This window comes from Cetorhinus maximus, chromosome 4, assembly GCF_964194155.1.
Source record: "Cetorhinus maximus chromosome 4, sCetMax3.hap1.1, whole genome shotgun sequence".
In the NCBI taxonomy this organism is placed as follows: domain Eukaryota; kingdom Metazoa; phylum Chordata; class Chondrichthyes; order Lamniformes; family Cetorhinidae; genus Cetorhinus; species Cetorhinus maximus.
In genome coordinates this window covers 88,134,952-88,151,352 of record NC_135882.1, presented here as the reverse complement: position 1 = coordinate 88,151,352, position 16,401 = coordinate 88,134,952, and the positions used below count along the sequence as shown (strand labels likewise).

At 44.3% G+C, this 16,401-nt stretch overlaps 1 protein-coding gene across 4 annotated transcripts in view; it reads right to left on the bottom strand.

The window, feature by feature from the left end:
• The window catches only part of nsmaf (neutral sphingomyelinase (N-SMase) activation associated factor), an 84,337-nt gene extending 71,545 nt beyond the window's left edge, over positions 1-12,792 (bottom strand). For 3 of the 4 annotated variants that reach the window (XM_078540446.1, XM_078540448.1, XM_078540447.1), the window contains exons 1-3: positions 12,629-12,790; positions 3,892-3,981; positions 2,656-2,734 (exon numbers count right to left, since the gene is read on the bottom strand). In XM_078540446.1, the coding sequence (XP_078396572.1) occupies positions 2,656-2,734; positions 3,892-3,981; positions 12,629-12,672 (213 nt within the window). In that variant the 5' untranslated portion in view covers positions 12,673-12,790. Of the gene's footprint in view, positions 1-2,655; positions 2,735-3,891; positions 3,982-12,628 lie in introns of all 4 variants that reach the window. The other variant, XM_078540450.1, reaches the window with a different exon arrangement.
• Positions 12,793-16,401: the final 3,609 nt, after the last annotated feature.

Here is a 16,401-nt window from a genome sequence, read left to right as displayed (position 1 = left end):
CCTCGTAATAATGTTTGAGAAAACTGATTGTAAAGCAATGGTTTATAAACTGAAATTTGCATATCCTAGGGTCAATGGGACATTCTCAAAGGTTTCACGAGGTCATAATGCGAAATCTAGATTTCTGTTATGTATCTGAAATTCCAACAGATCAGAATCCATGTACAGTGGGCCCAATTTTAACTCTGTGTAAGTGGATAGGTGTTAAGCAAGTTAAAATCTCACCAATATTAATAAAAGTTTGCACTAATAGCACCGTCTAATATTGGCTCATTGAAAGTGATCTTTGGAAATTTAGCACAAGAGACCTGTGATAAAATACCAATATTTGCAGAGAGCCTCTGACAGAAAATTTGAAAACAACTCTTATAAAGCAGTTAAATACTGCGGATGCAGGAAATCTGAAATAAAAACAGAAAATCCTTGAAATACTCAGTAGGTCTGGCAGCATTGGTAGAGAAACAGAGTTAACAACTGGTTCTGATGAAAGGTGACAGCCCTGAAACATTAATGCTGTTCTGTTTTTATTTCTTATGGGCACTTTTTAAAGACAATTAAATATTAATTTAAATGTATATTTTTGATCATTGCCATATTTTGCATTTTTTCTACGAAAAAAAGGATGCATTGTGAAGTAGGGAATTTCAAAGCATAACTTCTGCTTACAGCTGCAGCACCTATTTCAATGACACAAACTCATTTTAAAAAATTAAGTATTATATCATCAGGTAAGCTTTCAATATTTACATCCTTATTTCTTTTGCATGTGTATTTTTTCTCTTTTCTAAACCATCTCTAAAGCGCACTTTTATTTGCTCTCCTGCATGCGCCTATTGTCTCTTATGCTATTACATTACATACAAAATATTACATATGAAATAGGAGCGAGCCATTCAGCCCTCTGAGCTTGCTCTGCCATTGACTGACATTCTACTTCAACTCCACTTTCTATCCTATCCTGAAATCCCTCAATCCACCTTGTATCCAACAAATCTATCAATCTCTGTCTTGGGTATAATCAATGACTGAGCATCCACAGCCCCCTGGGATAGAGAATTTTAAAGATTCACAGTCCTTTGAGTACATACTTTTAAACAAATACTTTTATTCGCGATAATGCCAATCCTGACCAAAAACACAGAAACCATAGTATAACTTAGTGTACAATGCTACCAAGAGCGAACTCAGGGCCAGAAATATCATCCACAAGACAAACATTTCCTCAGCTCAATTAGCTTTTCTGCTTGTGTACATATGAAAAATTTCCTTTTTTTTGCATACGCTTGCAAAAGAAGTGCTCCATTGTTCCAGAAAGTGTGCCATAAATGTTTAAAATTTCACAATATGCCACACTACTTGAATTTCAGGATACAAACTGGGCTAAACTGAAATTCCTTTCTATATATTTGAAAACCCTGTGGTATAGCCGGTCAGGAGAAAAACTCTTTCCTCCTTAGCTATCTGCTGCTATCCTGTGGCTGCTCTTCTCTCTTCTGTTTTATTCCCTCTTTTGCTGTCCCTATTCCTCCGACTCTCCAACCTCCCCATTTCTGTTCTCTTTTTCCTCTTATGCTTGTGTTTCTCTTTTTCTGCCTTCTCTTTCCTCAAATGCTTTCTCTTCTTCTCCTCTTTCTCTCCTTTCCTTCTGTACCTTTGACTGGGAGCTGATGGGTGAAATGGGATGATGTGGTAGGGAGTGGGATAGAAGCTGCTGTCAAGGACCACGGGCTACATTATCTCCAGATGAAGACAGGCCTGCAAGTGGTGATTGGTCATGGATTCTGGGGTGCCGGGCATTTTTTTGGTAGTGGGTGCAGACTGCTGGTTGGGGCAACACACGTTAAAGAAAAACTTTAAGGGATATACAAATATAAGTCAATGAAACAAAGGAACACAATCAAAACAGATAAGGAAAAAGAAACAAACAACAGTATGGCCCAAAACAAAAATAAAAATACCTGGAAAAACTCAGCATGTCCGGCAGCATCTGCGGAGAGGAACACAGTTGACGTTTCGAGTCCGTATGACTTTTCAACAGTTGAAGAGTCATATGGACTCGAAATGTTAACTGTGTTCCTCTCCGCAGATGCTGCCGGACCTGCTGAGTTTTTCCAGGTATTTTTATTTTTGTTTCGGATTTCCAGCATCCGCAGTTTTTTGCTTTTATTACAATATGGCCCATGTGATTTGAAGACTTGAAACATGAAAACTGAAGTAACTAAGAACTTGCTCACAATCCAAAGATGAACATATTCAGTTTCTTATCAACTGTAAAAGGTATAAAGAAAATAAGGGTCAATTATGCCAAAACACTTGATTGGGGGAACACAGTACTTTTTCATCAGGCCAGTGGCAAAACTCGGAATCTGGGGCCAGAAGCCTATTGGATCCGGGGGAATAGATAACACGAGTAGAGTAGGTGCTACAGAAAGTCACACCACCTACATTGGAAATGAAAATTATGAGTTAAAAGAACTGAAAGGCAAATAGAAGTATGTGGCAAATTTAATCCTTGCCAGCTTACACCTAATACCCAGTCATGAAGAATAAGCACGCGGGATATGTAAAACTTTTAAAGCGTTATAAAGATACATAAATAATGACTAACATATACCAGGTATTATACACATGTGAAACGGCTCTTACTGACTGTACCTTTAAAATAGGTTCTGATATTTGATCCGGTTCAAAGATCAGTGATTTTGAACATATCTTCAGGGAACCTTTAATTGATCTGCAACAAACAAAGGAATTATATGTGCAGCGTCCATGTAAATGTATCGTAATAGAAAACTAATCATATTGAGCTCAGGCCTAGGCATCTCTTATTTTGCCTCACAGCAACTGGTCAGCTGGGAACAGTGCAGAATGTGCAGGAAATGAAAATGAAACTTTCTCCCATTGAAAGTGTTACTCTAACATGGAGTCACAAATGTTTGCGAATGAAACAAGGCAACACTGCTATTTCAATTGTGTCGTTAAGTGCGTTATAGACATTCTTATAAAAGAAGAGCACGGAAGTACCAGGTATGTGTTCGCTATTGTTGTTAACACAATTCAAAGTTGACCAGATTCAGTTTCTTTTAAACTGTAAAGGATATAAAGAAAATAAACATCAAGTATGACAAACACTTGATTGGGGCATACAGTTCTTTGTCATCAGAAATTTTTTTGCACAGACAAGTGGAAGGATCTCTCTGGATCTGTACTTTTTCTGTTAAATTGTACACCACAAAAATATTGAACATAAAAGTTGAAAAATATTAGTTGACTTTTTAAAAAGAAAATCAAAATGATGGAAAAATATATCACAAGTACTGACAGCCCCTATCCAAGTGGCCATCCATCATCTGAGTGTAGATAGTGGCAGCCTAGCAACCATAAAGGACATCACAACTGGGCCCATCCCTGGCATCACCTGATGTTCAAATTCATCTATTTGCAGCAAGTCACCAGATGTCAATCAGAAGTGGGGGCAGTATCGAGTCTTATTCCTAAACCAGGGTGACAGAGGCATCTGTAGCATCTCTGCTGCTTTTAAAAAGTGCATCATTTAATTATTTTCAAAAACTTTCAAAAGAACATGGGCCAAAGTATTTGGCCTTTAACCTCAGATCAAGAACTAGAAATTCAACTCCGTTTCTAGCCCATGGCAAGCTTAAAATTAGAGGAATTTCTTAACTTGTAACTAACATCGGGGAATATTATTCTCCAAATGCATTGTGGTTAGCTTCTTTCTTAGTATAAGATTAGCTGCTTTTTCACATCACAGCTATACTTCATACAGCCTCCCATTTGCCAAATAACAGTGCTGCTTTCAAGTGATAAGAAGCAGGCAACAATTACCCAACACAATAACTTGAGTTGACATTTCCAGATTTCATACAGTACCTTCTTTCTCCTTTGTTGTTGGTGAGTACATAATAAAATGTGTGATGGTCAAAGTAATACTCTTCGAGGTCAAGCATCAGCAGAGAAAACCTGTTTGATATGAAAAATAAATATGAGCTAGGGCACCAAAAAGAAATTATTTTTCATTGCCAAACGCCAAAGCTATATATATATATATATATAAATATATGTATGTATAGATTATTGTTTAGCAGATAAAGTAGCACAGTTATTAGATTTATACACAATTTACTTACAAGCTAAGTCACTGCAGGTTTAAATCAAACACATAAATTACTGTATTCAAGAACCAAGTAGCTTTAAGATCACAGAATCACGAACATACGAAATAGAAGTAGGCCATTCAGCCCCTCGAGCCTGCTCCCCATTCAATAAGATCATGGCTGATCTGTTTGTCTTTCGAATTCCACATTCCCATCTACCACCCTTTGATTCCCTTGCCTAACAAGAATCTATCTACCTCCGCCTTAAAAATATTCAATGATCCCTCCTCCACCGCCTTCTGAAGGGCAGTTCCAAAGTCACACAACCCTCAGAAAAAATTTCTCCTCATCTCTGTCCTAATTTTAAAACAGTGCCCCCTAGTTCTAGACTCACCCACAAGAGGAACCATCCTTCCTGCATCCAACTTGTCAATACCATTCAGGATCTTATACACTTCAATCAAGTTGCACCTCACTCTTCTAAATTCCAGTGGAAACAAGCCCAGTCTGTCTAACCGATCCTCATAAGATAACCTGGTATTAAGTAAACCACCTCTGAACTGCCTCCAATGCATTTACATCCTTCCTTAAATAATGAGACCAAAACTACACATAATATTCGAAATGCGGTCTCACCAATGCCCTGTATAACTGAAGCGTAACAACTTTTATGTTAAATTCCTCTCATAATAAAGAATAGCACATTCCATTAGCCTTAATTACTTGCTGTACCTGCATACTAACTTTTTGTGATGAACACCTAGATCCTTCTACACCTCAGAATTCTGCAGCTGTTCTCCACTGAAGTAATACTCTGCTTTTTATTCTTCCTGCCAAAGTGAACTTCACATCTTCTCACATTATACTCCATCTGCCAGATTTATGCCCACTCAATCTATCTATATCCGTCTGCAACCTCACATCCTGTTCACAACATACAACCTATTTTTGTGTCATCTGCAAATTTAGCCACCATGTTTTCACTCCCCTCATCTAAATCATTGATATAAATTGTAAAAAGTCGATGCCCTAGCATAGACCTCTGCAAGACTCCACTTGTCACATCACGTCAATTAGAAAAAAGGCCCATTTATGCATACACTCAGTTTTCTGCCAGCCAGCAAATCTTCTATCCATGCTAATGTTACCCCCTACACCATGAGATTTAATTTTCTGCAATAATCTTTGATGTGGCACCTTATCAAATGCTGGAAATCCAAGTACAGCACATCTACAGGCTCCCCTTTATCCACAGCACATGCTACTCTTTCAAAGAACTCCGATAAATTGGTTAAACATGATTTCCTTTTGACAAAACCATGCTGACTCTTCCCGATTATCTTGAGTTTCTCTCAGTGCCCAGCTACAACCTCCTTACTGATCGATTCTAACACCTTTCCCATGGCAGGCGTCAAGCTAACTGGCCTACAGTTTCCTGCTTTCTGCCTCCCTTCCTTCTTGAATAAAGGGGTTATAGTTGCTGCTTTCCAGTCCGATGGAATCTTTCCAGAATCTAGCGAATTTTGGAAAATTAACACCAACGCATCTACTACCTCATTAACCACCGCTTTTAAGACCCTAGGATGAAATCCATCAGGACCCGGAGACTTGTCAGCCCACAGCTCCATAAGTTTGCTCAGTACCGCTTCCCTAGTGATTGTAATTTCACCAAGTTCTCCTCTCCCTTTCACCTCCTGCTTTAAAGCTATTACTGGAATGTATTTTGTATTCTCTATGGTGAAGAGGAAAGCAAAATATTTGTTCATTTCATTTGCCATTTCCTTTTATCTACTATTAACTCCCCCGTCTCACTCTCTAGAGGACCAACACTCACTTTACTTACTCTTTTCCTTTTTACCTCTTTGAAATATATGACCCTCAGACACACACACAGGATGGCACATATTGTGCAGACACAATAAAATAGGAGAAAATTCTACCAATAAGCCAAGTACATATACAACATACAGCAAATTACTTCAGAAAACTAAGAAACGTACTAAAAATATTCTAAGAATGACTCTTTTGGAAGTAAAACAATGGTTCTGAATTTTCTGGCAAATTTAACTATGAGGTAACAGCAGAGTTGTGCCATTTCTCTCCAACCTGCCCCTCGCAGAATTTTACATGTGAGTAACTTACACCAACTTTAGACTGAAGCATCAATATGTGCAAGTTTCCTTACTCGACTGTGTGTTTCCCCCATCAAATCCACTGAAACCCAAATCAGCTGATTAACATTGCTTGGCCCCAGGGCAAAAAAACAGAAACCATAAATTTCTTACATTTACATAAGTTCCGAACAGCATAAAGTTATATTAAATATATTAGCTGTAGCGGAATCTAAAGTCACTATTTCTGTTCTTTTAAAGTAAAGACCTGAAAAGTATTTTCTATATCCTTGAATGCTTTATCACATCAAAAGCTGATATATTAAAAGGAGAAAATCATAACTGTATTTTTCTTTTAAACTTTTCATGCTTGATGCAGATTAAAGATGGTTTGATGTCTTCAAATTTCAATTTTCATATCACTATGATTAAGAGACCTGAAGAAGGAATATGGCATATGTCCCACACTTCCCGTGAGCCCTAATTTCTTGTCCTGGTTTTTGCTTGCTTTATATTGGTCTTTGCACCCTACTGTATGCTACTAAGATTCTCAAGAAATTTTTGGGTTGCTATTAGTATAATGGGCATAGAAGCCAGAGTAAATTTTAGCATAAATCAGATCAAAGAAATTATGGCTTATGTTTCCTGCCAGTCAGAGGTTTGCCTTTTGGCTGATTTGCATAAGTTTGTGGAAGGACATCACCATTCTGGGCTGAGAGATACCTGAGCCGTTAGCAATTTTAGTACTTTACCAAATCTAAAAGTGATCTAGCCCTTTTCCTTTCAATTGAATCTCTCTTCAATAAGAGCCCTCCTAGTAATGACAAGCTGAAGGTGTCAGGTTCATCAATATATATTATTTTAAGCAATATAGATACATTTGCATGGACACTTCTTCAGATTTCCAAAACTGTATTAAAACAACAGGTAGTTTCCAAATTTAGCATTATGTCAAATATAGAATACTAAACTAAAATTAGGAAGGCAATGAAGCAAGCAAAAAAAAAGTTTTCTAGCTTGGAGCAGAAATCACAACTTATAGCAGATATATAACTGCCAGCTTGAGGCAAACAGTAGTTCATTGCTATAGCAATCGCAGTGTCTTTACAGTGCAGGAGGCAGCCATTTGGCCCATTGAGTCTGCACTGGATCTCTGAAAGAGCATTCCACCTAGCCCCAACCCCCTGCCTTATCCCTGTAATCTTGCACATTCTCTCTTTTCAGACAGCAATCCAATTCCCTGTTGAATACCTCAATCGAACCTGCCTCCACCACCCTTTCAGGAAGTTTGTTCCAGACTCCAACCATCCTCTGGGTAAAAAAATTTTTCCTCATCACATTTACTCCTTTTGCCAATTATTTTGAATCTGTGACCTCGAGTTCTTGATGCTCTCTCAAGTGGGAACAGTTTCTCATTATTAATCCTGTCCATACCCCTCAGGATTTTGAATACATCTACGTTTCTGAAGTGCAGTATAATCAGTTTAGCCTGACTCACGGGTTAGGTGCGGAATCTCTTGCTCACTTTGTTTATATACTTAGCAAACAGGGCTTCTCAGGTGTGTCACTAAACATCCAACAGGATCATGATCTTAATCTGCAAAAATCTGTTAACTGCCAATCTTCCTCAGTAAATAGCATAGATTCTGCCTGCATTACCTTCATTTTAATATAAAAAATCATTACTAATAATGGAGAAGAAATTAGGACATCCTCATAACCTTGCTTGTAGATAAAAAGTAAATGATTCTTACTGAGGGGCTTATCCTGCATTTCCTCAGCACTGACTTGCTCAAGGGTCCCAGGCCATGATACTGAAGCCTAGTGTGTCAGTCCATCTGTCTCCTCTTTCTCACTCCTATTTAACAGATAGGCAGCCTGGACCTCAGTGGCTGGGACAGACATGATGTGGAGCATGGAGAATGCTCATTGCCATGCTGTTAAGTTGGCCACCAACGAAGTGCCAGGCTTTCCCAGTCTTGACTTGGATTTAACTTTGGGTCTCCACTCAATTAGGAACAAGTAAGTAGCTAGACTCGTAGCTGATCCCTCTTTCTTTTTTGCCTTCCACTCTCCATACAGCTTGGATGCTTTCTTATTTCCTCTGTATATCTGACACCCTATGACCCTTTTCAATCAATCTCCTTCCTGTAAGTGTCTTTCATTCATTCAGTCCCCTCTCCCACTCTTTCCGTAAACCTCTTATAAGTACGGTATTGATTTATTCAACTTACAGCTTTTAACTTTCTTTAAAAAAATCCACAGAACAATCCAAACTGTCAGAGATTGGGACTGAGTCATTGGCTAGGCACAGAAAGGAGAAACCAACATGACAGAGAACTTGGATCAACAAGGTCAACTAAAATGACATCTTACTGACAAAAAAATTGGATCTCCTTGGGAAGAAGGGTGTGAGAACTGGGGATTGGGGTCACTGCAGCATAAGGCTAAGAGGAATGAGGGGGATGCATTGTAGCTGGCCAAAAGTCAATGAAAAATCAAAAAACAAGAAAGGACAAAAAATACAGTCATAAAACAATTTAATCCATAGAGATTTGGTTTCAATTAGTCTTTAGTACCATCTGAGAACACGGTCTGAGTGCAATGGAATGAAGAGGTGGGCACCCTATGGTAATATGCAAATCCGCTTGAAGAGTCAACAGCATTTCAGTTGGGAGGTGTTGGAGCCAGGACTGGGTCAACAGGCTGGTCCTGCACAAACTCAGGGATTGAGCACTAAAACTTGGCATACTGTCACAGCAGGCAATGGAAGACAGCACAGGTTGGGGAAAGAAATGGAGGTCTAGCATGGGGCAACTGGACAAGGTGCTTAGAGGTGTTTATAGAACTGAGGACAGACATGCTATTGTGAAGAATGGAGAATGCTCTTCATTGCCATGCTGTTAAGTTGACCACCAATGAAGTGTAATGAAGGGGCATTGTCTGCTCAGGCTGCTGCTCAACAGCAAAGCTGAAGCACTCAGCGTTCCACCAACCGTGACACCGTAGCCAGTGGGGTCATCCATAGTTCTAGGAGACAAAAGACTTTTTTTTTATTTGTTTACGGGATGTGGGCATCATTGGCTAGGCCAGCATTTATTGCCCATCTCTAATTGCTCTCGAAGTGATGGTGGTGAGCTGCTGCCTTGAATTGCTACAATCCCCATGGTGTAGGTACACCCATAGTGCTGTTAGGGAGGGAATTCCGAGATTTTCAGCCAGCAACAGTGAAGGAACGGTGATATATTTCCAAGTCAGGATGGTGAGTTGCTTGGTGGGGAGCTTCTACCGGTGGTGTTCCCATGTATCTGCTGCTCTTGTCCTTCTAGATGGTAGCTGTCATGGGTTTGGAAGATGCTGTCTAAGGAGCCTTGGTGAGTTTTTGCAGTGCTTGTAGATGGTACACACTGCTGCTACTGTTCGTTGGTGGTGGAGGGAGTGAACGTTTGTGGAAGGGGTGCAAATCAAGCAGGCTGCTGTGTCCTGGATAGTGTCAAGCTTTTTGAGCATTGTTGGAGCTGTACTCATCCAGGCAAGTGAAGAGTATTCCATCACACTTCTGACTTGTAGATGGTGGAGGTGAGTTACTAGCCACAGGATTCCTAGACTCTGACCTGCTCTTGTAGCCACAGTATTTATGTGGCTAGTCCAGTTTAGTTCAGTTTCTGGTCCATGATAACACCCAGGATGTAGGTAGCGGGGGGTCAGCGATGGTACTGCCATTGAATGTCAATGGGGCGATGGTTAGATCCTCTCTCATTGGAGATGGTCATTGCTTGGCACTTGTGTGGCACGAATGTTACTCGCCACTTGTCAGCCCAAGCCTGGATATTATCCAGGTCTTGTGCATTTGGACATGGACTCCTTCAGTATCTTAGGAGTCGCGAATTGTGCTGAACATTGCTCGCTGATGATTGCACATCACCACTTCTGATCTTATGTTGGAAGGAAGGTAATTGATGAAGCTGCAGAATTGGTTGGACCTTTGACACTACCCCAAGGAACAATGTCCTGGAACTGAGATGATTGACCTCCAACAACCCCAACCACCTTCCTTTGTACTAGGTATGACTCCAACCAGCAGAGAGTTTTCCCCCCGATTCCCACTGACTCCAGTTTTGCTAGGGCTCCTTGATGCCGCACTCACTCAAATGCTGACTTGATGTCAAAGGCAGTCACTCTTGCCTCACCTCTGGTGTTCAGCTCTTTCGTCCATCTTTGAACCAAGATTGTAATGAGGTCAGGAGCTGAGTGACCCTGCCAGAACCCAAACTGAACATCAGTGAGCAGGTTATTGCTAAGCAAGTGCCGCTTTACAAAAATGTTGTTGACCCCTTCCATCACTTTACTGAAGATCAAGAGTAGACTGATGGGGCAGTAATTGGCCGGTTTGGATTTGTCCTGCTTTCTGTGTACAGGTAATAACTGAGCAATTTGCTATATTGCCAGGTAGATGCAAGTGTTGTAGCTGTATTGGAACAGCTTGGCTAAGGACGTGGCAAGTTCTGGAGCACAAGTCTTCAGTACTATTGCCGAAATATTGTTAGGGCCCATATTCAGTGCCTTCAGCCATTTCTTGATATGATGTGGAGTGAATCGAATTGGCTGAAGACTGTAATGCTGGGGACCTCCAAAGGAGGCCGAGATGGATCACTCACCTTTATTACATTTAAAATTTAATATAAAATTTATACACATACTATATGCTGATTGAAAGAAAGTGAATTACCCACAAATGGTTACGGTGGACTTACACAGATAGAACTCGCACTCGACCTGATATCATTGAATGCCTTATATTCCATTGTAGCAATTTACATTTACATAATACCTTTAATGTAGGAAAACACAGAACATAATCATCCAAAAATGGACACAGAGAAAGGAAACAGGTGAGCGAAATAAAAGTGGGAAAATAAAGCAGATGGCAACGTAATGGACTCAGGTTCAGAATGGCTGCCAAAATGGCCACAGAAGAAATTAATGTTACAATGGCATGGCAAAGATTAGGACAGGTACATTTCAGTTAAGAAGCAGCAAGCCCAGGAGCCACATAAGTCACCCTGCGTGGTGACATACTCAAATATAGGACAGCAAAGTAAAGGCTGTAACTCAATACTCTGATTCAGATTACAAATAACTCTTGCCTGAACATCAGTCAGAAGGCTATTAAATTACAACCTTATGGCTTGCACTTAATATTTTCTTAATTTCTCCCTTCCTTAAAATATTCATTTAATAAACACTGGATCATAGCAGATACCTTGTCCAACTGGTGGTACCCATTATTAATCTCCAAGCTTCAACAATGGGCATCAGCAAATTATTTAACTGCAGAAGCAATGGCAATCCTATCCTCACTCTATGTCTATATTCTGCGTTTTGAAAATAATTTCCTGCATAGTGATCAAGAGCATGAAGCTTATCTGAGTTCCAGCTTCCTAATCCTGAAGCACTGAGAGAAAATGTAACCCTTGTCACCACTGTGGCTAGGAGAGGTTATTAAACTTAGCATCTGAGACCAGAGACACTGCCACAGGCATCTTATTAAACTTGGCATAGACTACAGGGGTTCAAGAAGGCAGCACAACACCACCTTCTTAAGAGCAATTAGGGGTGGGTAATAAATGCTGGCCTAACCGGTGACACCCACATCCCATGAGCAAAGGAAAAAAATCTCCCTGGCCTCTATGGCTCAGTTGTTCACTGGATAAACATCTTGAGCCATGACTTAATTCCATACACACAAATATGGGAAAACACTGAGTCAAGATCAGGGAAAATATAACTAGTTCAAAACAGCCTGAGTGGAGGCCAAGGAGTTTTCCTGTTCAAACGACCACATGATACAGGGCATGGAATGGAAAACAGTTGACTGTATTTTTTTTTAATTGATTAGTACAAGTTTATTTTGTAAATTGCAATACCAGTGAAACAACAACAGGCAAGAAACTCTGAAATTATTTTAAACTGTAAACCTCTGGACAAGAAATTCAACTTTAGCAAAGGAAACAAGAAGCTGCAGAAAATTCAAAACACGCAAGGGCATTTAAAAACTAAACCTGAATGATCCAAGTCTGAGAACAGGAACCAGCTAGAAAATAAAAACTCTTTACCGCAACATATCAAACTCTCAGCACAAAATGAAGCTTCTAATGATGAGCTGGGGTTACAGCCCAAAAACCGACCACAAGGCCTCAGCTCACAGCGAGTTACCAACGCGACCGCCACACCCCCTCCCCGGCCCGGGCCCCCACCCCGGCCCCGGGCTCGGCACCCCCGAGACCCGCACCGGCACCCACAGGTTTGGCCCAATACTCGGGCCTAGTTTTCTGCCCCAAGCCGGGGTTTCCCAAAATAGCTGCAGCATTGCGCTGCCCTCCCCCCCGGCCGGGTACCGACCTCTCCCTGCAGCGCTGCTGCTGTTGCTTCTTCACAAAGGCCATTGGGAGAAAGGAGCATCGGCACCGGGTCCGAGAAAAACAGAGACAGAAACCGGCAACGACTCTCACACGACAGGAAGCAAGTACTGCCCACAGGAACCATCAGACACCAGTGACACTCCCACAGGAACCAGCAGAGACCAGAGACACTCCCACAGGAACCAGCAGAGACCAGAGACACTCCCACAGGAACCAGCAGAGACCAGAGACACTCCCACAGGAACCAGCAGAGACCAGAGACACTCCCACAGGAACCAACAGAGACCAGAGACACTCCCACAGGAACCAACAGACACCAGTGACACTCACACAGGAACCAGCAGAGACCAGAGACACTCCCACAGGAACCAGCAGAGACCAGAGACACTCCCACAGGAACCAGCAGAGACCAGAGACACTCCCACAGGAACCAGCAGAGACCAGAGACACTCCCACAGGAACCAGCAGAGACCAGAGACACTCCCACAGGAACCAGCAGAGACCAGAGACACTCCCACAGGAACCAGCAGAGACCAGAGACACTCCCACAGGAACCAGCAGAGACCAGTGACACTCCCACAGGAACCATCAGAGACCAGAGACACTCCCACAGGAACCAACAGGGACCAGAGACACTCCCACAGGAACCAGCAGAGACCAGAGACACTCCCACAGGAACCAGCAGAGACCAGAGACACTCCCACAGGAACCAGCAGAGACCAGAGACACTCCCACAGGAACCAGCAGAGACCAGAGACACTCCCACAGGAACCAGCAGAGACCAGTGACACTCCCACAGGAACCATCAGAGACCAGAGACACTCCCACAGGAACCAACAGGGACCAGAGACACTCCCACAGGAACCATCAGAGACCAGAGACACTCCCACAGGAACCAGCAGAGACCAGAGACACTCCCACAGGAACCAGCAGAGACCAGAGACACTCCCACAGGAACCAGCAGAGACCAGAGACTCTCTCACAGGAACCAACAGATACCAACAGAGACCAGAGACACTCCCACAGGAACCAGCAGAGACCAGAGACACTCCCACAGGAACCAGCAGAGACCAGAGACACTCCCACAGGAACCAGCAGAGACCAGAGACACTCCTACAGGAACGAAACAGAGGCCAGAGACACTCCCACAGGAACCAGCAGAGACCAGAGACACTCCCACAGGAACCAGCAGAGACCAGAGACACTCCCACAGGAACCAGCAGAGACCAGAGACACACCCACAGGAACCAACAGAGACCAGAGACACTCCCACAGGAACCAGCAGAGACCAGAGACACTCCCACAAGGACCAGCAGAGACCAGAGACACTCCCACAGGAACCAACAGAGACCAGAGACACTCCCACAAGAACCAACAGAGACCAGAGACACTCCCACAGGAACCAGCAGAGACCAGAGACACTCCCACAGGAACCAACAGAGACCAGATACACTCCCACAGGAACCAGCAGAGACCAGAGACAATCCCGCAGGAACCAGCAGCGGCCTGAGACACTCCCGCAGGAACCAGCAGCGAACAAAGACACTCCCACAGGAACCAGCGGAGACCAGAGACACTACCACAAGAACCAGCAGAGACCAGAGACAATCCCGCAGGAACCAGCAGCAGCCTGAGATACTCCCGCAGGAACCAGCAGCGAACAAAGACACTCCCACAAGCACCAGCAGTGACCAGAGACATTCCCACAGGAACCCTCAGAGACCAAAGACACTCCCACAGGAACCAGGGGAGACCAGAGACACTCCCACAAGAACCAGCGGAGACCAGAGACACTCCCACAGGAGCCAGCAGAGACCAGAGACACTCCCACAGGAACCAGCGGAGACCAGAGACACTCCCACAGGAACCAGCGGAGACCAGAGACACTCCCACAGGAACCAGCTGAGACCAGAAACACTCCCGCAGGAACCAACAGAGACCAGAGACACTCCCGCAGGAACCAGCGGAGACCAGAGACACTCCCGCTAGGAACCAGCGGAGACCAGAGACACTCCCGCAGGAACCAATGGAGACCAGAGACACTCCCACAGGAACCAACAGAGACCAGAGACACTCCCACAGGAACCAACAGCGACCAGAGACACTCCCACAGGAATCAACAGAGGCCAGAGACACTCCCACAGGAACCAGCAGAGACCGGAGACACTCCCAAGGGAGCCAACAGAGATCAGAGATACTCCCACGAGAACCAGCAGTCACCAGAGATGCTCCCATGGGAACCAGCAGAGACCAGAGACACTCCCACAGGAACCAGCAGAGACCAGAGACACTCCCACAGGAACCAGCAGAGACCAGAGACACTCCCACAGGAACCAGCAGAGACCAGAGACACACCCACAGGAACCAACAGAGACCAGAGGCACTCTCACAGGAACCAACAGATACCAACAGAGACCAGAGACACTCCCACAGGAACCAGCAGAGACCAGAGACACTCCCACAGGAACCAGCAGAGACCAGAAACACTCCCACAGGAACCAGCAGAGACCAGAGACACTCTCACAGGAACCAACAGATACCAACAGAGACCAGAGACACTCCCACAGGAACCAGCAGAGACCAGAGACACTCCCACAGGAACCAGCAGAGACCAGAGACACTCCCACAGGAACCAGCAGAGACCAGAGACACTCCCACAGGTACCAGCAGAGACCAGAGACACTCCCACAGGAACCAGCAGAGACCAAAGACACACCCACAGGAACCAACAGAGACCAGAGACACTCCCACAGGAACCAGCAGAGACCAGAGACACTCCCACGAGGACCAGCAGAGACCAGAGACACTCCCACAAGGACCAGCAGAGACCAGAGACACTCCCACAGGAACCAACAGAGACCAGAGACACTCCCACAGGAACCAACAGAGACCAGAGACACTCCCACAGGAACCAGCAGAGACCAGAGACAATCCCGCAGGAACCAGCAGCGGCCTGAGACACTCCCACAGGAACCAGCAGCGAACAAAGACACTCCCACAGGAACCAGCGGAGACCAGAGACACTACCACAAGAACCAGCAGAGACCACAGACACTCCCGCAGGAACCAGCAGCGGCCTGAGATACTCCCGCAGGAACCAGCAGCGAACAAAGACACTCCCACAAGCACCAGCAGTGACCAGAGACATTCCCACAGGAACTCTCAGAGACCAGAGGCACTCCCACAGGAACCAACAGCAACCAAAGACACTCCCACAGGAACCAGGGGCGACCAGAGACACTCCCACAAGAACCAGCAGAGACCAGAGACACTCCCACAGGAGCCAGCAGAGACCAGAGACACTCCCACAGGAACCAGCGGAGACCAGAGACACTCCCACAGGAACCAGCGGAGACCAGAGACACTCCCACAGGAACCAGCTGAGACCAGAAACACTCCCGCAGGAACCAACAGAGACCAGAGACACTCCCGCAGGAACCTGCGGAGACCAGAGACACTCCCGCTAGGAACCAGCGGAGACCAGAGACACTCCCGCAGGAACCAATGGAGACCAGAGACACTCCTACAGGAACCAACAGAGACCAGAGACACTCCCACAGGAACCAACAGCGACCAGAGACACTCCCACAGGAATCAACAGAGGCCAGAGACACTCCCATAGGAACCAGCAGAGACCGGAGACACTCCCAAGGGAGCCAACAGAGATCAGAGATACTCCCACGAGAACCAGCAGTCACCAGAGATGCTCCCATGGGAACCAGCAGAGACCAGAGACACTCCCACAAGGACCAG